Source organism: Manis pentadactyla, chromosome 3 (genome assembly GCF_030020395.1).
Source record: "Manis pentadactyla isolate mManPen7 chromosome 3, mManPen7.hap1, whole genome shotgun sequence".
NCBI classification, from domain to species: Eukaryota; Metazoa; Chordata; class Mammalia; order Pholidota; family Manidae; genus Manis; species Manis pentadactyla.
The window spans coordinates 83,875,600-83,901,566 of NC_080021.1; the positions used below are offsets into that span (position 1 = coordinate 83,875,600).

The 25,967-nt window shown below is 38.4% G+C and overlaps 1 protein-coding gene across 1 annotated transcript in view; it reads left to right on the forward strand.

Moving 5' to 3' along the window:
• LOC118923551 (ankyrin repeat domain-containing protein 26-like) overlaps positions 1-25,967 on the forward strand; it is a 70,048-nt gene that overhangs the window by 10,309 nt on the left and 33,772 nt on the right. The window contains exons 2-8 of the mRNA XM_057499341.1: positions 1,400-1,719; positions 2,965-3,360; positions 5,823-5,937; positions 6,100-6,273; positions 17,366-17,472; positions 18,718-18,855; positions 20,895-20,974. Coding sequence (XP_057355324.1) covers positions 1,400-1,719; positions 2,965-3,360; positions 5,823-5,937; positions 6,100-6,273; positions 17,366-17,472; positions 18,718-18,855; positions 20,895-20,974 — 1,330 coding nt within the window. The remainder of the gene's footprint in view (positions 1-1,399; positions 1,720-2,964; positions 3,361-5,822; positions 5,938-6,099; positions 6,274-17,365; positions 17,473-18,717; positions 18,856-20,894; positions 20,975-25,967) is intronic.

Consider the following 25,967-nt stretch of genomic DNA (forward strand, 5'->3'; position numbering starts at 1 on the left):
TGTCAACATAGGAAGATGTTACAGAATCACTGGCTATATTCTCCATGCTATACTGTCTGTAACTCTGGGGATGGAGGTGGGTGGGAAGGGGATATATTCCCTGCCTGGAGTAAACTACCTTTGAAGCCTGTGGGTAAAATTGTAATATTTCTAGAAATCTCTCACCTGGCTTTAGGGCGTCTGCATATTAATAGGGGTTTCTAAGGGGTGGAGAGAAGTAGTCCATCTATATCAATAGGTAATTACAAGGGCGTGCGAGGATCTATCTGGACCAGAGAGGTTGGGTGGAGCTCTCTTCTGCTGCAGCCTGGTCAAGAGAGAGACGGCACAACTGCTTATAATAAATAAATGGGTTTCTTAACTTTATTTCCCCTTTAACTCATTTCGTGTTTAGAGGTATTTTGCCCCTGGATTTTCCCGCCAGAGTTTTCAAAGCTGAAATCAGTCAAAGGGAGAAGTAAAGTGGGAGAAACCTGTTTATTGCTTACACGCAGTTGTCCACTTCTGCTTGTGCGTGTCTCTCATGACCCGGCTACAAAAAGGAGACCAAACCAACTTCTCAGGTCCAGATATGCCCTCGCTATCCACGTAATCACCTATTAATATGGAGATGCACTACTTCTCTCCACCCCTTACTCAGGAAGATAATTTGTTTCCTTTTCCAACTTTTCCACGGTGTAGGCGGAGGACAGTTCCTGCAGTCAAAGATCCGAGATCCCCTGCTCCTTGCTAGCTGTCCAGATTGCTGTATTACTTGTCTGTCTCCCTACATATTCAAAACTGGGAATGGTGGCTTGAGGCCCCTCTCATGCTTTGAATCTCTGTTCTTTCTTGTGCTACATTTTTCTGATGGGCTCTTCAGCCTCCATTTGCCACTGTGAAGGATGTATGTGATTAGATTGAGGCCACCTCGATAATCCAGGATAATGTGTGCACTGAGGCATGAATAATTGTTTTCCTGATTTCTCTCTGCTAGTTCATTTTTAGTGTATAGGAATGCCACAGATTTCTTTCTATTAATTTTGGATCCTGCAACTTTGCTGAATTCCAATATTAGATCTAGTTCTGTGGGGAGGAGGCCTTCAGCATCCTGAAGTTTCACGCTGCTCTTGCCCCTGTACACAGCTTTTCCGTGTGGACTAGTCTGCCTTCTGCCAATTTCCCACCTCAGCCACACACACACACACACACACACACACCCCACTGAAGTTGAAGGGAACCCAATGCTCCTCTCAGGAACCAGCCGAAATGAGCCTTGTCTGGGCCCAGCACATACACTCTCCACACCCTTGTTCTCTGAGTGCCCTGCCCTGTGATGTCATCTGGGCGGGACACTTGTGTTGCCTGAAGTTATTGTGTGCTAACTGCTGACAGGGGTCTGGGCTGTTGTGGCCCCTAGGTTGGCTCATTCAGCACTAGTGCTGTGGAGCGGACGGCAGCAGGGGAGCTGAGATCTCCTGAAGCCCGAGGCTTTGTTACGATGGAGAGGATATTTGGATCCTGGGGTCTGAAGTGTTGGCCATCTTTGCGCTCCTTCAGAAACCATTCCACTAACACAGAGGTTGACTGCTGGGGAGTCAACTTTCAGGCCCAGTACCATATCCGAAGCAAAGATGTCAGAAAGATCCACATGGCTGCCAGTAAGGGCAAAGTAGCCAGAGTGAAGCAGATTCTGTTTATGGGGGAAAATGGCTTGAATGACCCGGACAAGAAGAATAGGTAAGAGGGGCCGGGAGGCCAGAGGCGGTCTGGGAGGAGGTGGGTGGACCGGGGAAAGCGCTCACCTTCCAGGCTCACCTGGGGAACCGTGCCTCCTGGTACCAAGGCCCCACAGGACCTGGGTTCCGGAAGCCTGACAAGGGGTACCTGGTGCCCATGCCCACAGTATGAGAAGAAGAGACAAAAACTAGCGATTTCAGATGAACTCATAATTCTTACAGAGCACTTATGGACAGTTTGGCAGTGATTTAACTTAACATCACTAATAGGAAAACAGCGTATAGACAGCATTTTATCTTTAATGTATACATTTTCATACCATAATATTAGATATTACAGAAAAGTGCATAATGGAATAAAAGTGCCTAACAATACTGCCTAAAAGCACATAATACATAATGAGAAAAATGAAAACTTTTGTCAACTTGTAAAAATTCTTTGGGTAAAATGCAATATCCATTTTATATGGGTGCACACCCATGTATATATCTGCTTTTTACTGATGGACCTGGGAAAGGAATTTTGAAGTGGGAAAATCTACCTATTAAATAGGAAGATTCATTTTCTCAAAATGTGTGCTCTTCTTATATTTATTAATTTCACATAAACCAAATAAAAAATAATCACGCTTTGAAAAATTGGAGGTTCCTTATGCTGTCCCTCTTTTATTGTGATGAAATTTAGGAAAGTCTTGTATATTAAACAAAGGTTTGCCCTTCTAGATATCAAAATGTGCTATAAATTATCAGAGTGTTGAGTTATTAACAACTGAAAAGACAGATAAATGAATGGAACAGAATGGAAAGTGACCTATAGATCCAAATAACACTTAGGAAGAGGTGAATCATTTATAAATGGTGGAGAGATACCTGCTAATTATGTGGAGATAAGTAGCCAGATTTTTATCCCACAGAAAATTGTTCCAGATGGAATTTGTAGTACCAGTGTATTTTTCTTTTTCTTTTTGAAAAATCTGAGTTCTGCAATAAGGAGCAGCATCTATCTCAGAATGAGCCTACTGGAAAAAAAAACAGATAACTTATTTACAGATACAGATTTAAAATGCACTGTGAACAATTCTGCCAATAAATCTCTTTCTATGGAAAAACCAAGATCAGAAAAAAGAAAAAAAATTGATGATTTTGTCATAGAAAATGAAGTATTGGAACAGTTATTCAAGAATACATAGCCAGAGTTAGAAATTGCAGTGAAAGTTCCAAAACAGGAGGATGGTGTCAATGTTAGAAAAAGACCAAGATTGGAAATAGAAACAAATGGCATTTTTAATGATGAAGTAATACCAGAAAGTAACAAAGTATCTGAAGAAGATGGAATTGGAAAGAAATGTGAGCTCAAGAAAGATTCACTATGGTCAACTAAAGAACTCTCTAACAATGATGAACTTCTGGATGATGGTCAGATGCTTCCAAGGAAGGTGTTACTGACTGAGTTTAGATCACTGGTGGTCAATAACTCTACCTCCAGAAATGCATCCAGTGTAAGTGATGATTATGGTCAACTAAAGAACTTCAAGAAATTCAAAAAGGTCACATTTCCTGGAGCAGGAAAACTTCCATACATCATTGGAGGATCAGATCTAATAGCCCATCATACTCAGAAGAATAGTGAATTAAAAGAGTGGTTAAAGCAGGAAATGGAGGTGCAAAATCAACATGCAAAAGAAGAATCTCTTGCTGATGATCTCTTTAGATATAATCCTAATGTAAAAAGGAGAAGATAACTGAGGATTTTATAAAGAAGCCATGGAAAGACATTCCTATCAAGCATTTACTTCAGGTTTCTTTGATACATGCACATCGTATACAGAGTTTTCAGTTACAAATATTATAGCCAAAATTGTTAAATAAAACACACAAAACTCCAAAAAAAATACTTAAATTATCCAACAGCAAACAAATTCTACTCCGGATTCTTTCAAACTTCATGTTTCCCATTGTGAGCAAGATGAAAATTTTTAAATTGAAGTGTTAGGATCTAATCTCAACTGAAGCTTTTCCTACTCTTTCAAACAAAAGCACTTCTGATCATACAAAATTGTAAAAGATAATGTTTACCTGCCTTCTAGAATGTTTATAATAGTATTCAGTCCTAAGTTGATCATCGCACATATCTAATTTTCTTACAACCTGTAAATGTAAATATTGAATAAAACCAGCTATCCTTATCCCTGAATCCTGAATTTCCTTTGGCTTAAAGTTTCATGAAAATCAAAATACTTATTTTTTTAAAATTTCTGCTTCTGTTTTGATATTTCAGAAGAACCACTATTTCATAATGCTTTTTTTTTATTAGTTTTATTTTGGTATCATTAATCTACAATTACATGAAGGACATTATGTTTACTACGCTCCCCCCTTCACCAAGTCCCCCCAACATACCCGTTCAGTCACTGTCCATCGTCATAGTATGATGCTGTAAAATCACTACTTGTCTTCTCTGTGTTGTAAAGCCCTCCCCACGCCCCCCCACACTATACATGTTAATTGTAATGCCCCCTTTAGTTTTTCCCGCCCTTATCCCTCCCTTCCCACCTGTCCTCCCCAGTCCCTTTCCTTTTGATAACTGTTAGTCCATTCTTGGGTTCTGTGCTTCTGCTGCCGTTTTGTTCCTTCAGTTTTCTTTTGTTCTTACACTCCACATATGAGTGAAATCATTTGGTACTTGTCTTTCTCCACCTAGCTTATTTCACTGAGCATAATACCCTCTAGCTCCATCCATGTTGTTGCAAATGGTAGGGTCTGTTTTTTTATTATAGCTGAGTAATATTCCATTGTGTATATGTACCACATCTTCTTTATCCATTCATCTATTGATGGACATTTAGGTTGTTTCCATATCTTGGCTACTGTAAATAGTGCAGCGATGAACATAGGGGTGCATCTGTCTTTTTTCAAACTGGGGTGCTGCATTCTTAGGTTAAATTCCTAAAAGTGGAATTCCTGGGTCAAATGGCATTTCTATTTTGAGCATTTTGAGGAACCTCCATACTGCTTTCCACAATGGTTGTACTAATTTACATTCCCACCAGCAGTGTAGGAGGGTTCCCCTTTCTCCACAACCTCGCCAACATTTGTTGTTGTCTTTTGGATGGTAGCCATCCTTATTGGTGTGAGATGATATCTCTTTGTGGTTTAATTTGCATTTCTCTGATGACAAGCGATGTGGAGCATCTTTTCATGTGTCTGCTGGCCATCTGAATTTCTTCTTTAGAGAACTGTCTATTCAGCTCCTCTGCCCATTTTTTAATCAGATTATTTGCTTTTTGTTTGTTGAGGTGTGTGAGCTCTTTATATATTTTGGATGTCAACCCTTTATCGGATCTGTCATTTATGAACATCATAATGCTTTTAAGAACTAAAATTTATTTAAATCCAAGTATGTGAACTGCAGTAGATCTGTTGTGTATACCATTATTTCATTTAATGTAATTCACAGTGGATTATCTGATGCTGTACTATTTTATGCACTAATAAGAAACTTTTTAAATGCTGCCAATTAGTTATAAGACATTATGAATTATAGTTGCATTCCAATGTGAGATGTTAAAAATATGAGGGAATGAGAATCTTAAAATGATTCAAACACAGTGCTCTAATTAAAACATTTTTGTAAAGTAGGCACAATTATATCATTTTACTAAATTGGATTCTCTTTGAAAAGAAGTAGTAATAGTAATAATCATAACAATAGTGTAATAATTGCTGACCCGCTGTTTGTGCTAGGAACTGTTCTAAAGCATTTAGCATAGATTCTTATTTAAACATCACAGTAGTATCCCATGAGACAACTTATTTTTATCCCCATTATGTTGGTGAGGAAATTGAGGCACCAAAAGGCCAAGTGATCACTATTGTGTAAGATTCAAACCTAAGGTGAGCTGAATCCCAAGGTCATGCTATTTCTATCAAATAGTCCATACTTTCATTAATGTGGTGAGTAATAAGGCTGATAAATATTGTACCTTCTCCAGAAAAAGTAAATTTGTTTTGAAGACTTATGCTCTTTAATGTTCACAATTACATGAATAATTGTATGTTTTGAGAAGAGTGCATTGTTCCTAACAAGTCCACTCACTTTCCTAGGACTGCTCTGCATTTGGCCTGTGCCAACGGCCATGCAGAAGTGGTAACTGTTCTGCTGCAGAGAAAATGTGAGCTTAACCTCCGTGACAACCTAGAGAGGACACCCCTGATCAAGGTATGTAGGAGCTGTTGATGCCAGCCTGAGATCAATTTGATGTAATAGCTAAGAAGATAAATAAATTTATCTCATTTAAATATAACTCACTGGTGAAACCTGTAGAGTGTCTACTTTGAAATCCTAGAATTTATACTGTGTTTCTTTGTGTAATACCAACAGGCTGTGCAATGCCAGCAGGAGGACTGTGCACGTATTCTTTTAGACCATGGTGCTGATCCCAATGTGAGTGACATCTATGGCAACACTGCTTTACACTATGCAGCTTGTGGTGAGCGTGTAACAACAGTGGCACAGCTCCTTTCGCACAATGCAGACATCGAGGTGAACAACAAGGTATGCATCCACCACCTTTATCTACAAAAATTTGAATAACATGTTTTTAATTTCTTTAGTAGACATAGATGTATAAAATTCTTTTACATATACATGTGCATGTGTGTGTATATGTAGACACATACATATACTGCATACTCGACATCGGGCCCTGTCACCATGGAAACACCTCCAAAGCCAAGTCAGGGAGGGCTGGAGAAAGGTTGCCCATACAGAGGGCAGAACAGTTTCCTGGCCCCGCTTTTCCTGAGGAGGAGGACCTTCCCTTGAGTGCCTGGGAGGTGGGGGTAGGCTCAGAGCCCACATAGGACTGAAGGCTGAGAGGGTGTGAGGTGATGGTGGAGGCTGACTGCTCTGCAGAGCCTTAGGAAATGGGTGCTGCTGGGGATGGGTGGAAGGAGAGGTGGAGAACTGGTACCAGGCCAGAGGAGCTGGGTGAGTGTATGTGGGATGTGGAAGCGGCACACCACAGGACCTGGGCCCTTTGGGACCCCAGGGCTCTGAAGATCCAGTGAGGGGTTTGGGTCACACCTTGACATCAGCAGGGCAATTCCCTTGTACTGGCAGCTGCTCTCCCAGCCGTGTGCCACCTTAGGGTTTCTCACATCACAGAGTAGTTCCTGCTCAGCCTCGTGCAGCTCCTCACCGGCTTGTAGCTGTATGTAGGGAACAGGTGATGATGAAGCTGATCTACCTGCTGTTTCTTCTGGACGTACATTACCTCCCATGCGGCAGCCCCGACAGGTTAATATAGTTAGGATCAATTTTACATATTTGGAAAATCAAGCATTTCCTGACTGAAAATATTTTGAAATAACTAAAACTTCACTCAAAGTAATGACTCTTCTAGGAAAGCATTAGAGTACAGCCTTGTTACATGCGTTTATGGCAGATGTTTGTGAAAACACTGAATTTGCTGAAGTACAGCTTTTCTTTCAAATATTTTTTCCGCACCCAAGTTTTTTTCTAATTGGTGTAAAGCAAAACAGGAAAGCCAAGTTTGCTTTGGAAACAGGCTTTATCTAAAAAGAAAACAAAAGAAATGCATTTTATAATCTGAAATTGTGGCTACTGTTGACGAGTTTCTATTTTATAAAAAAAAACTGACTTATGTAAAAGCGATTCCTCTTTCACTGGCTAAAGTTTCACAGGCAAAAAGGAAAGGGAAAAGGAGAGAGCAATCAGAAATATGGAGGCCAATTTGGAATTTGGGCACATGAAGGGAAAGAACAAGAAGAGATTTTTTGTGTTTGCTTTTTCCTTCTTGTTTTTCTCTGTTTAGGCAAGATGTCTTCAGCCTTGAGGGAAAATAATTGTTTGTTTGGGAAAGGGGAAGAATGGGTTATAAACTTGCTTAGAGATCAACATTAAGAGGACTCTTGAGGAACCAGACTGGCAGAGAACAGGTGGTGCTGAAGTGGGAAACAAGGGAAGATGATGTAATGAACTGATATATCCTGTTCTCTCAGAAACAGCCACATAGATGAGAGCTAAACGCTGCCTTCAGATCTAGAACATGTTGATGGGAAGGGAGGAGTTTATGAATAACGAAATCAAGTTACATTATGGGTTTCCTTACAAGTCCCTGTTCTGCCCCCACCCAGGAAAATTAAATGCAGTTTTGCTAAGTGATTCATCTCTTGTGCTTTCCTTTCTTTGATAAAATCCTCTAGTGATAGCAGGAATTGATCACATATGTGAGAGATGAGAATGACGTGATTTTCCAGTGCACCAGTGCTCAGCTAGGGTTGTGCTGGTGAATCGAATTGCCTGGGAAACTTTAAAAAACCAAGTCCAGTAAGGCCTGGAGATATATATATATATATATATATTTGGAAATATTTCCTTGATGAACTGATACAACTCTTGCTTAAGAACTACTGAATGGATAAGTGTAATATATAAATTTGCAGATCTCACAAACTTAAGAAATCTCTAGAAGAGTTGGAGTTTGATAGGTTACTACTTCCTTCAGCTCTCTCCTTTCTGACAATTTTAGCCTGACTTCTATCTGGCCCTACCTCTGTGACTGAGAAGTTTAAAAAGAATATTACTGGCGATATCTGTTGGCCTAAACAAAAACACGTTTTTCCTTCCAGCCATCAGTTATTCCCTAGCACTCAAAGAGTCTTTAGTAATTTGCTTCTGGATAGTCTTAATAAATAGAGGCTGACCCTTGAAGGATTTTGCATCTTTTGGTATCATTAAAGTCATTAGGCCAACAAATTGGTCATCACAAGCAGGGCTCTCTGACTGCAATAGTAGTAAATCATGGACCTTCTTTTTAGCTGAAGCCATGTGATAGAGTGTCTCAGTATGTCTGTTAAATTCATAGAGTCCTGGCATAATTAGAATTGCAATTTTAAATATCGAAATCCATGTAGTTAGTGACAAAAGAGATGGGAATTGTTTAATAGTGTAGGTTCAGCAGTCCTAAGAACTAGTTATCCATTTGATTAACAATCTGGGAGAATTAAGTAAAAATAGATTGTAGCTTTCATAAGCATTGGAAAAATTTTTTGAGGTGGTATTATTTATCATTTTTGGTATTTATCGAATGTACAGCACGGTGGTTCTATAGTACCCCTCCTCCTCCCTCCAACATGCCTGCCTAGTTTGCTCCCCCTACGTAACCACTAGATGCTTCTTGGTGTCTATGAGTCTAATGCTGTTTTGTTCTTTTTCTTTTTCTTTCTTTTTATATTCCACAAATAAGTGAAATCATATGGTATTTGTCTTTCTCCACCTGGCTTATTTCCCTGAGCATAATACCCTCAAGATGCATTCATGTTGTTGCAAATGGCAGGATTTCCTTTCCAGAGCAAAATAATATTCCATTGTATATGTACCACATCTTTATCCAGTCATCTACTGATGGATGCTTAGGTTGCTTCCACATTTTGGCTATTGTAAATGGTGTGACAATAAACATAGGGGTGCATATATGTTTTTGAAGCAGGGATTTTGTTTTCTTCAGGCAAACTCTCAGGAGTGGAATTAGTGGGTCAAATGGTATTTCTATTTTTAGTCTTTTGAGTAACCTCCATGCTGCTTTCCACAGTGGCTGTACCAATTTGCAGTTCCACCAACAGTGTAGGAGTGATCCTATTTCTTGGTATTATGAATCTTAATAGCAATTTTTATTACATGTTGGGGCCCAATGTTTTGGTAAACCATATGATACTAAAGAAAGGGAAGATTTTGCATACACCTATTTGTTTTATACACAACCACTGGGAAATGTAAAAAGTATAAAACAAGTGAACTATAGACTAACTGTGGCCCCTGAATACATTTAATTTGCCCCCAAAAATTGAGTCAGTATTTAAAATGAAGGTTTTTATCAAATGTACAGCACGGGCTTCAGGCTTCTCTTAAAGAATCATATCTGCAACGAGGAGCCATGCCTACTCTGAGGTGTGCTGTGCAGAGGGCTTCCCCTTTTTCTGTTCCCCTGTCCCCACCCGGGGTCTTTACTTCCTTGAGTCACCTACTTCACCTCTATAAACACTGGAGGTTACAATTTGACGTTACACTATTTTATAGTATTTTTTGATAAATATTCAAGATTTTTGAGATGGTTTGTATTAATTTACAATGTAGAGTTCACGTCATATATTAATCTCAGGAATAGGATTGACTTAAGTTAGAATTTATAAGTGGTTTATATTTACTTATTCCTTTTTATTTGCTTATTTTTATTTATTCATTCATTTATTTATTGATACATCATTAACATACACCTACATGAACAATATTGTGGTTACTAGATTTCCCCCATTATCAAGTCCCCACCACATACCCCATTAAGGTCACTGTCCACCAGTGTAGTAAGATGTTATAGAATCACTACTTATCTGTGTTAAACTGCCTTACCCGTGTCCCCACACACACACATTATGTATGCTAATCATAATGCCACTTTTTCCGCTTATCCCTCCCTTCCCACCCATCCTCCCCAGTCCATTTCCCTTAGGTAACTGTTACTCCATTCTTGGGTTCTGTGAGTCTGCTGCTGTTTTGTTCCTTAACTTTTTGCTTTGTTCTAACACTCCACAGATGAGTGAAATCATTTGACACTTGTCTTTCTCTGCCTGGCTTATTTCACTGAGCATAATACCCTCTAGCTCCATCCACGTTGTTGCAAATGCTAGGATTTGTTTTCTTCTTATGGCTGAATAGTATTCCATTGTGTATATGTACCACATCTTCTTTATCCATTCATCTACTGAGGAACACTTAGATTGCTTCCATTTCTTGGCTATTGTAAATAGTGCTGCCAAAAACATAGGGGTGCACCAATGTCTTCTTCAAACTGGGTTCCTGCATTCTTAGGGTAAATTCCCAGGAGTGGAATTCATGGGTCAAATGGTATTTCTATTTTTAGTTTTCTGAGGAACCTCCATACTACTTTCCACAATGGTTGAACCAATTTACATTCCCACCAGCAGTGTAGGAGGGTTCCCTTTCCTCCACAACCTCACCAACATTTGTTGTTGTTTTCTCTTTTGGATGTTGGCCATCCTAACTGGTGTGAGGTAATATCTCATCGAGGTTTTAGTTTGCATTTCTCTGATGATTAGTGTGATGTGCAGCATCTTTTCACATGCCAGTTGGGCGTCTGAATTTCTTCTTTGGAGAAGTGTCTGTTCAGATCCTGTGCCCATATTTTAATTGGGTTATTTGGTTTTTGTTTGTTGAGGTGCCTGAGCTCTTTCTGTATTTTGGAGGTCAACCCATTATTGGATCTGTCATTTATGAATATATTCTCCCATACTGCAGGATGCCTTTTGGTTAAACTGATGGTGTCCTTTGCTGTACAGAAGCTTTTTAGTTTGATATAGTCCCACTTGTTCATTTCTGCTTTTGTTTTCCCTTGCCTGGGGAGCTATGTTCATGAAGAAGTTGCTCATGTCTAAGAGTTTTATGGTTTCATGACTTACATTCAGGTCTTTGATCCATTTCAAATTTACTTTTGTGTATGGAGTTAGACAGTAATCCAGTTTCATTCTCTTACATTTAGCTGTCCAGTTTTGCCAACATCAGTTGTTGAAGAGGCTGTCATTTCCCCATTGTATATCAATGGCTCCTCTATCATATATTAATTGACCATATATCCTTGGGTTAATATCTGGACTCTCTATTCTGTTCCACTGTCTATGGGTCTGTTCTTGTGCCAGTACCAAATTGTCTTGATTACTGTGGTTTGAGGTAGAGGTTGAAGTTGAGAAGTGAGATCCACCCTGCTTTATTCTTCCTTCTCAGGATTGCTTTGGCTGTTCGAGTTCTTTTGTGGTTCCATATCAATTTTAGAACTATTCCAGTTCATTGAAGAATGCTGTCGGTATTTTGTTAGGGATTGTGTTGAATCTGTAGATTGATTTAGGCAGGATGGCGATTTTAACAATATTAATTCTTCCTACCCAAGAGCATGGGATGTTTTTCCATTTATAGGTATCCTCTTTAATTTCCCTTAGGAGATTCTTGTAGTTTTCAGAGTATAGGTCTTTCACTTCCTTGGTTAGGTTTATTCCTAGGTATTTTATTCTTTTTGATGCTATTGTGAATGGAATTGTTTTCCTGATTTCTCTTTCTGCTAGTTCATCGTTACTGTATAGGAATGCAACAGATTTCTCTGTATTAATTTTGTATCCTGCAACTTTGCTGAATTCAGATATTAGTTCTAGTAGTTTTGGAATGGAGTCTTTAGGGTTCTTTACATACAATATCATGTCCTCTGCAAACAGTGACAGTTTGAATTCTTCTTTACCAATCTGGATGCTTTTTATTTGTGTTGTGTGATTGCTGTGGCTAGGACCTCCAGTACTATGTTGAATAAAAGCATGGACAGTGGGAATCCTTGTATTGTTCCCAATCTTAGAGGAAAAGCTTTCAGCTTCTTCCTGTTAACTATGATGTTGGCTGTGGTTTTGTCAGATATGGCCTTTATTATATTGACGTACTTGCCCTCCTATACCCATTTTCTTGAAAGTTTTTATCATGAATGGATGTTGAATACTGTCAAATCCTTTTTCAGCATCTATGGAAAGATCGTACGGTTTTTGTCCCTCTTTTTGTTGATTTGCTGGATGATGATGATGGATTTTCTAATGTAGTACCATCTTTGCATTCCTGAAATGAATCCCACTTGATCATGGTGTATGATCCTCTTGATGTATCTTTGAATTCACTTTGCTAATATCTTGCTCAGTATTTTTGCATCTGTGTTCATCAGGAATATTGGTCTGTAGTTTTCTCTTTTTTTGTGTGTGGTGTCTTTGCCTGGTTTTGGTATTAGAGTGATGCTGGCTTCATAGAATGAGTTAGGAAGTATTCCCTCCTCTTCTATTTTTTGGAAAACTTTAAGGAGAATGGGTATTATGTCTTCTCTAAATGTCTGATAAAATTCAGCAGTGAATCCATCAGGTATGGGGCTTTTGTTCTGGGGTAGTATTTTGATGACCAATTCAATATCATTGCTGGTAATTGATCTGTTTAGATTTTCTCTTTCTTCCTGGGTCAGTCTTGGGAGGTTGTATTTTTTTAGAAAGTTGTCCCATTTCTTCCAGTTTATCCAGTTTGTTAGCATACAGATTTTCATAGCATTCTCTAATAATTCTTTGTATTTCTGTGGGGTCTGTAGTGGTTTTTCCTTCCTCATTTCTGATTCTGTTTATTTGTGTAGATTCTCTTTTCTTCTTAAGTCTAGCTAGGGATTTATCTACTTTGTTTACTTTTCAATGAACCAGCTAGTGGTTTCATTAATTTTTTCTATTGTTTTATTCTCCTCAGTTTTATTTATTTCTTCTCTGATCTTTATTATGTCCTTCCTTTTACTGACTTTGGGATTCATTTGTTCTTTTAACAGTTTCAATAATTGTGAATTTAGACAATTCATTTTGGATTGTTCTACCTTCTTTAAATAGGCCTGAATTGCTATATACTTCCCTCTTGGAACTGCCTTCACTGCATCCCGCAGAAGGAGTTGTGTTGTGGCGCTGTTTTCATTTGTCTCCACATATTGCTTGATCTCTGCTTTACTTTGGTCATTGATCCATTGATCGATTAGGAGCATGTTGTTAAGCCTCCATGTATTTGTGAGCCTTTTAGTTTTCTTTGTACAGTTTGTTTCTAGTTTTATACCCTTATGATATGAAAAGTTGGTTGGTACAATTTCTATCTTTTTAAATTTACTGAGTCTCTTTTTTTGGCCTAGTATGTGGTCTATTCTGGAAAATGTTCCATGTGCACTTGAAAACAATGTGTGTCCTGCTGCTTTTGGGTGTAGAGTTGTGTAGATGTCCGTTAGTCCATCTATTCTAATGTTTTGTTCGTGCCTCTGTGTCCTTACTTTCTCTCTGATTGATCTGTCCTTCAGAGTGAAGTGGAGTGTTGAAGTCTCCTAGAATGAATGCATTGCATTCTATTTTCCCTTTTAATTCAGTTAGTATTTCTTTCACATATGTAGGTGCTCCTGTGTTGGTAGCATAGATATTTATAATGGTTATATCTTCTTGTTGGATTGATCCCTTTATCATTATGTAATGTCCTTCTTTGTCTCTTGTGTCTTTCTTTAAAGTCTATTTTGTGTGATACTAGTACTACAATGCCTGATTTTTTCTCCTTATTAGTTGCATAAACTATCTTTTTCCATCCCTTCACATTTAGTCTGTGCATGTCTTGATTTTGAAGTTAAGCTCTTGTAGGCAGCATATAGATGGATCTTGTTTTTGTCCATTCAGTGACTATGTCTTTTGATTCGTGCTTTCAGACCATTTACTTTAAGGGTGATTATCAATAGGTATGTACTTATTGCCATTGCAGGGTTTACATTCATGTTTACCAAAGGTTCAAGGGTAACTTTCTTACTATCTAAGACTCTAACTTAACTCACTTAGTATGCTATTACAAACACAATTTAAAGGTTCTTTTTTTTCTTTTTCCCTCCTTTTCTTCCTCTTCCATTCTTTTATATTATAAATCATATTCTGTACTTTTTGTCTATTCCTTTTTATTACCTCTGGTGACAGCTATTAAACCTTAGGAACACTTCCATCTGTAGCAGTCCCTCCAAAATACACTGTAGAGATGGTTTCTGGGAGCTAAATTCTCTCTGCTTTTCCTTATCTGGATATTGTTTGATCCCTCCTTCAAATTTAAAAAATAATCTTGCCGGATAAACTTTACTTGGTTTGAGGCCCTTCTTCATTGCATTGAATATATCATTCCATTCATTTCTGGCTTGTAAGGTTTCTGCTGAGAAATCTGATGAAAGCCTGATGAGTTTTCCTTTGTATATGATCTTATTTCTCTCTCTGGCTTCTTTTACTAGTCTGTCCTTATCCTTGATCTTTGCCACTTTAATTATTATATGTTTTGGTGTTTTTGTCCTTGGGTCCCTGTGTTGGGAGATCTGTGCACCTCCATGGCCTGAGAGACTATCTCCTTCCCCAGATTGGGGAAGTTTTCAGCAATTACTTCCTCAAAGACACTTTCTATCTTTTTCTTCTGGTACCCCTATAATACAAATATTGTTCCATTTGTATTGGTCATACAGTTCTCTCAGTATTCTTTCAGTCTTTGTGCCTCAGCTTCTTTGTATTCCTCTTCCATGTCCCTAATTTCTATTTCATTTATTGTCTCCACTGTATCTAATATCCTTTTAATACCCTCCATTGTGTTCTTCAACTATTTGATCTCCGTCCTAAATTCATTCCTGAGATCTTGAATGTTTTTCTATACCTCCATGAGTATGTCAATGATTTTTATTTTGAAATATCTTTCAGGAAGATTCATGAGGCCGATTTCATTTCAATCTTTCTCAGGTGTATTCATAATTTTGCTTTGAACCAAGTTCCTTTGACAGTTCATAGTTTGTCTGTGGTGCCCTGTAGTGCCCAGAAGCTCTGCTCTCTGGAGCTGTTTAGCCCCTGGAGCAATGTTTGGGTTCGCAGCAGAGCTGTGTTGGTGCCTTGGGGGAGGAAAGAACTGTTTCCTGCTTCTGGGCTGCTATGCCTGTCTCCAGTACCCGAACCAGTGGGCCAAACACACAGGTGTAAGCCTCTATGCTTTGTGTTTGTAGCTGCCGTAGGCGGGGCTTCCCTCTGGCTGGCCTGATGGCAGGGCAAGTTTTGTGGATTTGTGATCCTGAGCCAGGTGCAGGCTAGCCGGGTGGGAGTAAGACACAGCAGGCTGTGTATCATGGTGGGGGGGGGGGCCTTGGAGCTGTGTACATAGCCAGGGGGATGGAGTGCCTGAAGGTAGTTTAAGCTCCCAACCTGCTGGGCAGAGTGCACCCAATTTTGTCTACCTGTCCTTTCTCCTGAGCAGTAAGCTCTGCGCAATCCTTGCCCCTTTAGCAGCCCTCTCACTTTTAGGAAGTCTCTCAGACTGCCCACCCACATCAGCCAGATATGAATCCCTGTTTTCCACAAGCAGCTGGAATTTCCATCTCTGCAGGTATTCAGCCTGTCTTAAGCTTTCCAACCGCACTAAATCAGAGCAGCATACAATGCAGGTTCGTGCTCCCAGAGCAGATCTCCAGGGCTAGGTGTTCAGCAGTCCCAGGCATCCACTCACTCCATGCTGTTTATTCCTCTTCTGCTGGGCTGGGGTGGGGGAAGGGGTTGGGTCCCACCGGGTCAGGTATGTTACCGTATTCTGTGAGGTCTGCTCTTTTCTCCATGTGTATGCAGTCTAGTGCAGCCTTCTTTCCTGTTGCTCTTTCAGGATTAGTTGTATTAATTATATTTTCATATTATATGTCATTTTAGGAGTTCTCTCTCTCACCTCTTATGCCACCATCTTTTCTATAAGTGGTTTTTAAAATAACTTTTTTTTACATGTATTATTGGTAATCCTATCCCCACTGGAATGTCTATAAGCCTAATGTGGTTGATCATGGTTACAGTCAGTTACGTTATCTGTTTAGTGTAGACAATATTATATCTTTCCCCTCAGCATTGTTCCTTAAAAATGCAAGTGATTCAGTTAACTTCCATTATGCTACAAATAATCCATATAGATCAGTATTAGAAGTTTTATTGATAAGCCATTATATTTTTATTTGATTCATATTTTGCATGGAATACAATTTTAAGTGGCAATTAAAATGGAAACCTAAATAAAAAGATTTTTTAGTGGGCCCAGGGTTATCATTACAATTGGGAATAAAATTTCATATTGAGCTTACTAACAGCAAAGGTAAAACAAAACTATCTTCTTATAGGACAAAACCCATGGACCATTTGGTTATAAGCAATCCTTTCATTTGAAGCCTGTCTCTTTAAATTCAGAGCCCATTTTCCAGTGACCCATTCGAAGCAGTAGTGCCTGACATTGACATCTTGGAACCTGACACCATTGATAGAAAAATCAAGCAATTTTGTACACATGGGAAAAACCTTCATTTTTACTGGAAAGCTGTCAGAACTATCCCTGAAACACTTAATTCCTCAAATGTTAATGTTTGCAACAAGGACGTATTGGGCAGATAGGGAGTAAGCAAAGTTAAACAGATTTCTTTAGTACTAGACATATAAAGCAAAGCTTTAAAATATTTCTCAAATATAGAACATGGAATCCTCACTGTGGCATAGTCATTAACTTTTGGTAAAGTACATATTCTTTGGAATAATTGTTGTAAGAAACAGTACCCCAGAGAGACTCACTTCGGTTAACTCAGTAAAAATACTTAAAGCACTTCCTACTACATCTTAAAGCTTGGAGATACAGAGAGATTAAGAAACAGCCCCTGCCCTCAAGAAACTCTTGATTTAGATGGGAAGCAGTAAGGCAAGTACAGCACACCATGTTCAATACTGTGATGGGAAGCAAAGACTTTCTGGAAGAATTCAGTGTTTGAAGTGAGTTGTGGAGAATGCCTTTGCAGGTAGTCTGTGGAAGAGGTGTAGAGGAAGGGCATTCCCAGAGAAGGAGCAGCAGGTGAAAACTGAGGGCTGAGAAGGAAGGGGCCACTTTTTATTTTCCTTCTATATTATATGTTTAAGGGCAGAGGATCCTTCATAAGTTTTTTATTCAGTTTAGAAATATATGATTTTGTAAATTATAAATTGTTTTTGCTCTTTTACAGGAAGGCTTTACACCACTTTTGCTTGCTATAAGGCAAGGAAAGCATGAAATGACAAAGTATTTGTTAACTAAAGGAGCAAATGTACATGCTGTTGATAAGAAAAAAAGGTACAGTATTGTTTTCTTAGCCTTCTGTTTCTCTAGCGTCATGATAAACACATCAGAAGATTAAGTGTAGGATTAATTGATAATTACGTAGTGGAAAATATCAATGCATCATTAGTAAAAAAGCAATGATTCTGACTAGGCAACATTCTATACAGCAGGGGTCTTTTACAATATTAGCTGATGACATTTGCAATCTGACGTTTTTTGCTCATGATTTTTAGATTAGCTAAAGGGTGGGTTTCATATTGGTTTTTATAAAATACAGGCTTTTTAAGGACACAATTTTGGACTTCTTAATGCTTTTATAATATTTTTTTTACCTCTACTTTACATACATTTTTTTCCTAAAAGATGCTTGTTGAGCATAAAAAGGAATTGATTTTTGTCTTTTGGATGTGTCTTTGCTTTAAGTTGCTTTCTTTAAAGAATAATGATGTTACCAGGTTATTCCTAAGTGACTGTTAATGACTATTACCAGATACTATGGGCTCATCAGTTTTTATCCTTTTTCACTTCTAGTATATTTTGATTTTTTGTTTTTCATTGGTATGGTAGAAGGAAGAAAGATAGCTTTAGTTGAACAAACTTTCCATTTACTGAAGACAAGTCATAGGTGGGTGATAAAAAGAAAAGAGGTGGGCTTTAGGTTCTCACAAGACTGGGTGTGATACCTCACTTTCCTGCTTGTTACGTGTGACCTTGGGAACATTACTTATCAGCACCAGTATGTTTGATATAAAAAAGGATTATAATATATCCTTCAAGGGTGGTTGTGTATAAGTAAGATTACAGATACATCATTTAGTTTAGGGCCTAGCACATACTTAGCATCTTAACTGCAACTATGAGTATTACCATTATTACTACTATTGTTATAAGCCTGCAAATAGCTTTAATGTATCAGTCTTCTGTCTTTTTCAAGTATAATATAACGGACTAAGGAAGAAATGGGGGATTCTTCATTTAAATCTTCACCTATTTCAGAAAAGTGACATCACTATAGTTTCTTGTCCACCAGAGGACTTTAAAGTAGCAACTTCTACTACATAACAGCCAAGTGGGACAAAAGGCTTCCTTTTTGTCCCTTCCTTTTAGTCTTGGAGGTAATTTACAAAGATGAACCCTTGACTATGTGAATGGTCAGTTCTACATAGACAGGCAAGATTTTAACTTGGTAAAGTGTATTAAGTTAGCTATTTAAGTAACAAAGTTCCTAAGGGTGAAGTTATTTCTCTGTCATTTTAGAACAACACTCATGCTTGCTATAGATAATGGATCAACAGTTATAGCCAGGCTGCTTCTTCGGCAAGATATTGATGTCCTTTCAGAAGATACCCTTGGATGGACTGCCAAAAATTATGCTTGTAAGAGAGGTTTGAATACGTAAGTATTTACATTAAAACGCCAGCTACCACTGAACTAATGTTTAAAATAACTGTTACTCAGTATGTAACAGGTGATTTCATAGTTTGTTTCAGTCAGTTTTGGAATGGCACTACACATAGTGCACATCATCAGCCAGGAACCCAGCAAAAAGCTAGACTAGTAGCAATGATGCCCAGTTCTTTATCACAGGACTTTTAAGACATAACATTATCCATTTAATTCTATGTATATCTGCTATGCATGGGGCACAAATAATGTCACATCTCTGATTTTTCTCATGTTATCTGGACATGTTCAGGATAGCAGAAAATCCTGGGTTTTTTCCCTGGGGACTACCCCTACACTCTCCCCCCTGAATTTTCCAAGAACCCAAGGGTTTCCCTAAGACCAAAGAGACAGTGCTCTTTCATAAGTCACTTGGAGGGGGGAGAAAAGGACACTCTATGTTCTGTTGTTTCCACTGCTTGTACTGCTGCAGCATTGCTACTGAAATGGCCCTGCAGGCAGTCCTGATTGACCTTTGCTCCCAGAATGTCCTTGCCTTTCTAGATTCCTGTCTTCATGGTGATCCACACTAGACTAGAAAAGCCAGACCTTTTCTCAGTTCACATATATATGCTTGTATGTTCAGCCACTATTCCAGAGCATGAGCTCCCTGTTCTGGCAGGTGGGCCTGCTAGCTTCAGCAACACACTTTTCTGCACACCCTCAAAAGCCTTATGGAGAGCCTGCATCCTAGCCTGAGACCCTCACAATGAGTCACCCTTTGAGGATATTGTCTGTGCTGTTTGCTGATATTAGGTGGGACCATTAGCTGCAGATATTAGCAGAGAGGTTCAGATAAGGCTGCAGGAAGAGATTAGACTTGCCTTCTCCTAGGGTGTTCTGTACCCACAGGGTAGCAGGTTTCTTAGGTCATGGAACACCCCATATTGCCCTGACCTAAATAGTGGGACCAGTTTGCCTGAGATTCCATAATTAAGGTTCGCCCCTTAAGTGGTCTGTTTTCCATAATAATGAAAATTTCCAAAGTGCCTTGAGTGGAGTTCAGGTTTCAAAATACTTTCAGATTCTTCCTCACAAGAAAGCCAGCCACTCAACAGGAATCTCTGAATCTCAAGTAGGTTACTTGGCCTTAGGAGAGCTAAGCCCCATCCATGTCTCATCAGAATCCACATGTACAAGAGTAGGGGTAAGTCTTTCAAGTCAACTGGAGATGACATGGAGATGAAACATCATTCAGATAAAGACCTGCTAGTTCAGAGTTTGAGTAGATGGAGAGGAAAAAGTAGCAGTCGGCGCTAGGTTTTGACTTCTATTGTTTTGTGCCCTCGGTGTGATTAGCTACAATGATAGGGGACAATGCTGTCATCGAACTTAATGAGGTAGTATATTTATAAGTTACTTATCCCCTAAATTACCACAAAGGAAGAACAGTTAACCAAAATAATAACATCTTCTGAACACGGCAGCTAACTTGTTAGAACATGTGAAAACCCACTGGGTTTTATTTGGTATTCCAAAATAGTTTCAAGTTGAAGAGCAATCATTCCATTCCTTCAGTGTTCCTCTGAGCATTTTAGGGGTATAGTAGCTCATTAAACCCTTGCAACCACTTTGTAAAATGAGGTGGCAAGATCCCTACTTTCTAGAGCAAGATCCCTAATTTCTAGAGCAGGACATTGAATTGAAGAGAAGCAGCTTATCCAATAACAAATAGCTGTTGGTTACAGAACTAGCTAGGCCTTCTGAGTTCAAGACACATCCGTCCATTATGGCACGCTAACTCTGACTCATTTACTGAGCTATAGTGCCCTCAGTTCATGACTGGTCCACCTTACTATCTTACTGCTTGTCATATTTAGTTATTTGCTTAATAAAACGTTTGTAATACTTAGAAATTTGGAGTGTATGGGCTAATTAAGGCTTTGTATTACCTGTTATTATCCAAAATACTCTTAGGAATGTTATTTGGTAAATGTTTTTCAAATCAGTATAAAGTAGTAATATTATTTGTAACCTTTCTTTACACATAGCATTTGGCAACTAATTGATATGTACAAAGTGGACAAGGGAATTAAAAATTCTTCTCAAAATAATCGAAACTCTTCTCCAGGTAAGAGTTGAGATAGTGAATTGCCCTTGGTGGTCTACCATAGATAAAGTTAGAATAAGGGAGTTTTGAAAGACCAATGAAGAAGACCAGTGTATAACTTACATGTATACTTTTTCTTTCTTTATTTCTTTCTTAATAGTTCAATATTCAGAATTATTTTTAAAGCTAATGTAGGTAACTTAAAATTTGAGATGGTGTTTATTTCAATTGTCTGAAAAGGAATTGATTTAGTCATGACCCCTAAAATCCCATATATCTTTGTGTACATAAAAGATTTTTAAGTTAAATGTTGTATCTTTCCTCTATAATCACATTGTAACAAATTAAACTTGTCATAATGAAGTAGAAAATAAGGTAAAAAATGATAAATAAAAATAGAATATTTTACAACTGAATTACGTTTAGTACATGAATGTTTCTTATTACATACTGATTTATCTCACTAATAAAAATAACTGTCTTTAAAACTGGGAACACAGCAATACCTTCCTGGAAGAACCATACATAAATGGCAGACACTCAGAACTTCACTGGTATGCAGCAGTACTGCTGAGACAGGCTCATGAAGACTCCTGCTGGAAGTACAGGAGTCAGAAAAGCCATGCCTCATTGAGAAACACAGCTTATTTTACATACTGTTACACCAACATGGCCTGTTACCAGCTTCACACCTCATTAAGTCAAACCAGAATGAGAGAGACCAGGTGCTGTCACATCTGCTAAGTGGGGCCATAATAGTTTGAAAGCAGTCGTAGACAAGACATAACTGAATAATAAGCATGACTGCTCCCAGACGACTGTTTCGAAGCCAGATGGCAGATTGGATTTGGCCTGTGGGCCACAGCTTGATGACCCTTCATATAAAGGACACTGTGAAGGAAAACACAGAAGGTGACACAGCCAAAGGAAGTTTTTGTTTCTTTGGACTTGTATCAGCCCATCTTGAGGTGTTCACCCAACGGTACTGAAATGAACACAGTCCGGGTGCTCAATTTATTCAACTTCCATTGTTGGCCATTTGTGACAGAGACAGAGAGAGAGGGAGAGAGGTCTTTGATTATTAAAAATGGGAAAAGTAATTATACCTTAATAAATATTGGTGGAATTTTAAAACAGTAATTCTGAAATGTTTTGGTCTTAGATTCCTCTGTATTATGAAAAATTACTGAGAATTCCTAGGAACTTTTAGATAAATGGGTTGTATCTATTGATAGTCATGACATTAGAAGTTAAAACTGAAACATTTTAAATACAAATGTACATGATCATACATTGCGTTAGCTATTAGAGCTCTGATGTTATCACATACCATATCTCTGGAACATTACACTGTATGCTTGTAAAGAGAATGAAAATGGAAATGGCAAGTAACATTGAGCTTTATAGCAAAAATACTTGGACCTCTTGGACCCCATGAGCAGATGGATCTTGGGATTCCAGGGACTCCCAGGTGATGCTTCACAACCACCACTTTAAGCCAGGCTGGGCTCATGGATGAAACTTTTACCAGTCCTTGTGATGGAAGGGCTTCAAAGTTTCCATCCAAATTTCTTTTTTTGCTCACTTGCTTAAAATTTAGAGTTTAAATCTGATGATTTTGTCTTGAAGAAAATAATTTTGTTATATATTCATTTCCTAACTAATGCCACTCTATACTCCGGAGTAAACTTGCCCTCTTTTAACTTGGAAACAGGTCACTCAAGGCTGTCTTTTCTCACATAAACTGACTGTGCTTATTCCAGGTTTAACAAGTAAATTCTGAAGATCCTGGTGCATACTGTAATTAAAGTGATGCCATTCACTGACAACGTTTTTGAAACCTATGTCTCTACAGCACCCAATAACCATTATGCATGTTTAAATGTAAAATAAGTGGTTACCCATAAATTTCATTAATAATAAAATTCATACCTTGAAGAATCGTAATTCCTCATTAAGCTCTATAGAATATAGAATAGGTAATAGAGATTGATGAGCAAGTCAAAGTGATAGTAGAAAATATAAAAGTAGAAAAAATGAGGGACCGTGGTTAGTTAATTAGGCTTACCTATGTGGATAGCAGTACAGGGCATGTAAAATGGGAATTAGGAGAGAGAGTAATTTCTTCTAGGCTAGTATTGAGAATATACTTAAGAGTGTGTAGCAGGATTGTGTTTAGAGTTTAGAGATTGTTTGGGAAACTAGGTAGATAGCCAAAGATTGTCTACTCAGACCAAACTTAGTCTCTTAGTTTTATTTTTGTATCCCTGAATTCACAAGTATTAGTTACAGCTACATTAAGTGTAACTAAAAGAGCACCTTCCAAAGCCAAAAATTCAAATATTCCTTGTATTTTGTATGACTTTATGTAATTTAGAGTTGGCTCTACCAGGAGTAATGGGAAATATTGGGAATTGACTACACAGTGCCGCCTCCGATATATACACAGTTTATCAACTTGTCTTATAATTTTTTGTTATCATTCATCTATAATTACATGAAGAGCATTATGTTTACTAGGCTCCCCCCTTCACCAAGACACGCCCCCATACCCCATTAGAGTCATTCCACCAGCATAGTAAGATGCTATAGAATCACTACTTGTCTTCACTGTGTTGCACAGACCTCCCCATGCCCGCCCTACATTATACATGCTAATCGTAAGGCCCCCTTTCTTTATCCCCACACTTATCCCTCCCTTCCCACACATCCTTCCTAATCCCTTTCCCTTTGGTAACTATTAGTCCATACTTGGGTTCTGTGATTCTGCTGCTGTTTTGTTCCTTCAGTTTTTCTTTGTTCTTATACTCCACATATGAGTGAAATCATTTGATACTTGTCTTTCTCCACCTGGCTTATTTCACTGGGAATAATATGCACTAGCTCCATCCATGTTATTCCAAATGGTAGGATTTGTTTTCTTCTTATGGCTGAATAATATTCCATTTTGTACCACATCTTCCTTATCCATTCATCTACTGATGGACATTTAGGTTGCTTCAATTACTTGGCTATTGTAAGTAGTGCTGCAATGAACATAGGGGTGCATCTGTCTTTTTCAAACTGGAGTGCTGCATTCTTAGGGTAAATTCCTAGAAGTGGAATTCCTGGGTCAAATGGTATGTCTATTTTGAGCTTTTTGAGGAACCCCCATACTGCTTTTTACAATGGTTGTACTAATTTACATTCCCACCAGCAGCGTAGGAGAAGGGTTCACCTTTCTCCACAACTTCGCCAACATTTGTTGTTGTTTGTCTTTTGGATGGTGGCGATCCTTACTGGTGTGAGGTGATATCTCATTGCGGTTTTAATTCGCATTTCTCTGATGACTAGCGATGTGGAGCATCTTTTCATGTTTCTGTTGGCCATCTGAATTTCCTCCTTGGAGAACTGTCTATTCAGCTCCTACGACCATTTGTTAATTGGATTATTTGTTTTTGGTTTGTTGAGGTGCATGAGCTTTTTATATACTTTGGATGTAAACCCTTTATCGGATCTGTCATTTATGAATATATTTTCCCATACTGTAGGGTACCTTTTTGTTCTATTGACGGTGTCCTTTGCTCTACAGAAGCTTTTCAGCTTGATATAGTCCCACTTATTCATTTTTGCTTTTGTTTCCCTTCCCTGGGGAGATATGTTCATGAAGAAGTTGCTCATGTTTACGTCCAAGAGATTTTTGCCTATGTTTTTTCTGGGGGTTTTATGATTTCATGACTTACATTCAGGTCTTCGATCCATTTTGAATTTACTTTTGTGTATGGGATTAGACAGTGACCAGTTTCGTTCTCTTACATCTAGTTGTCCAGTTTTGCCAGCACCATTTTTTGAAGAGACTGCCATTTCCCCATTGTATGTCCATGGCTCCTTTGTCATATATTAATTGACCATGTATGTTTGGGTTAATGTCTGGAGTCTCTATTCTGTTCCACTGGTCTGTGGCTCTGTTCTTGTGCCAGTACCAAATTATCTTGATTACTGTGGCTTTGTAGTAGAGCTTGAAGTTGGGGTGCGAGACGCCCCCCACTTCATTCTTCCTTCTCAAGATTGCTTTGGCTATTTGGGGTCTTTGGTGTTTCCGTATGAATTTTCGAACAATTTTTTTCCAGTTCATTGAAGAATGTTGTTGGTAATTTGATTGGGATTGCATCAAATCTCTATATTTCTTGGGGCAGTGTGGCCATTTTGACGATATTGATTCTTCCTAGCCAAGAGCATGGAATGAGTTTCCGTTTGCTAGTGTCCTCTTTCATTTCTCTTTAGAGTGTCTTATAGATTTCAGGGAATAGGTCTTTCACATCTTTGGTTAGGTTTGTTCCTAGGTATTTCATATTATTTTTGATGCTATTGTGAATGGAATTGTTTTCCTGATTTCTCTTTCTATTAGTTCATTGTTAGTGTATAGGAAAGCAACAGATTTCTGTGTGTTAATTTTGTATCCTGCAACTTTGCTGTATTCCGATATCAGTTCTAGTAGTTTTGGAGTGGAGTCTTTAGGGTTTTCTATGTACAGTATCATGTCATCTACAAATAGTGACAGCTTAAGTTCTTCTTTACCAATTTGGATTGGTTGTATTTCGTTGTTTTGTCTAATTGCTGTGGCTAGGACCTCCAGTACTATGTTGGATAACAGTGGGGAGAGTGGGCATCCCTGTCTTGTTCCCGATCTCAGAGGAAAAGCTTTCAGCTTCTCGCTGTTCAGTATGATGTTGGCTGTGGGCTTATCATATATGGCCTTTATTTATGTTGAGGTACTTGCCCTCTATACCCATTTTGCTGAGAGTTTTTATCATGAATTGATGTTGAATTCTGTCGAATGCTTTTGCAGCATCTATGGAGATGATCATGTGGTTTTTGTCTTTCTTTTTATTTATGTGGTGGATAATGTTGATGGATTTTTAGATGTTGTACCATCCTTGCATTCCTGGGATGAATCCCACTTGGTCATCGTGTATGATCCTTTTGATGTATTTTTGAATACGGTTTGCAAATATTTTGTTGAGTATTTTTGCAT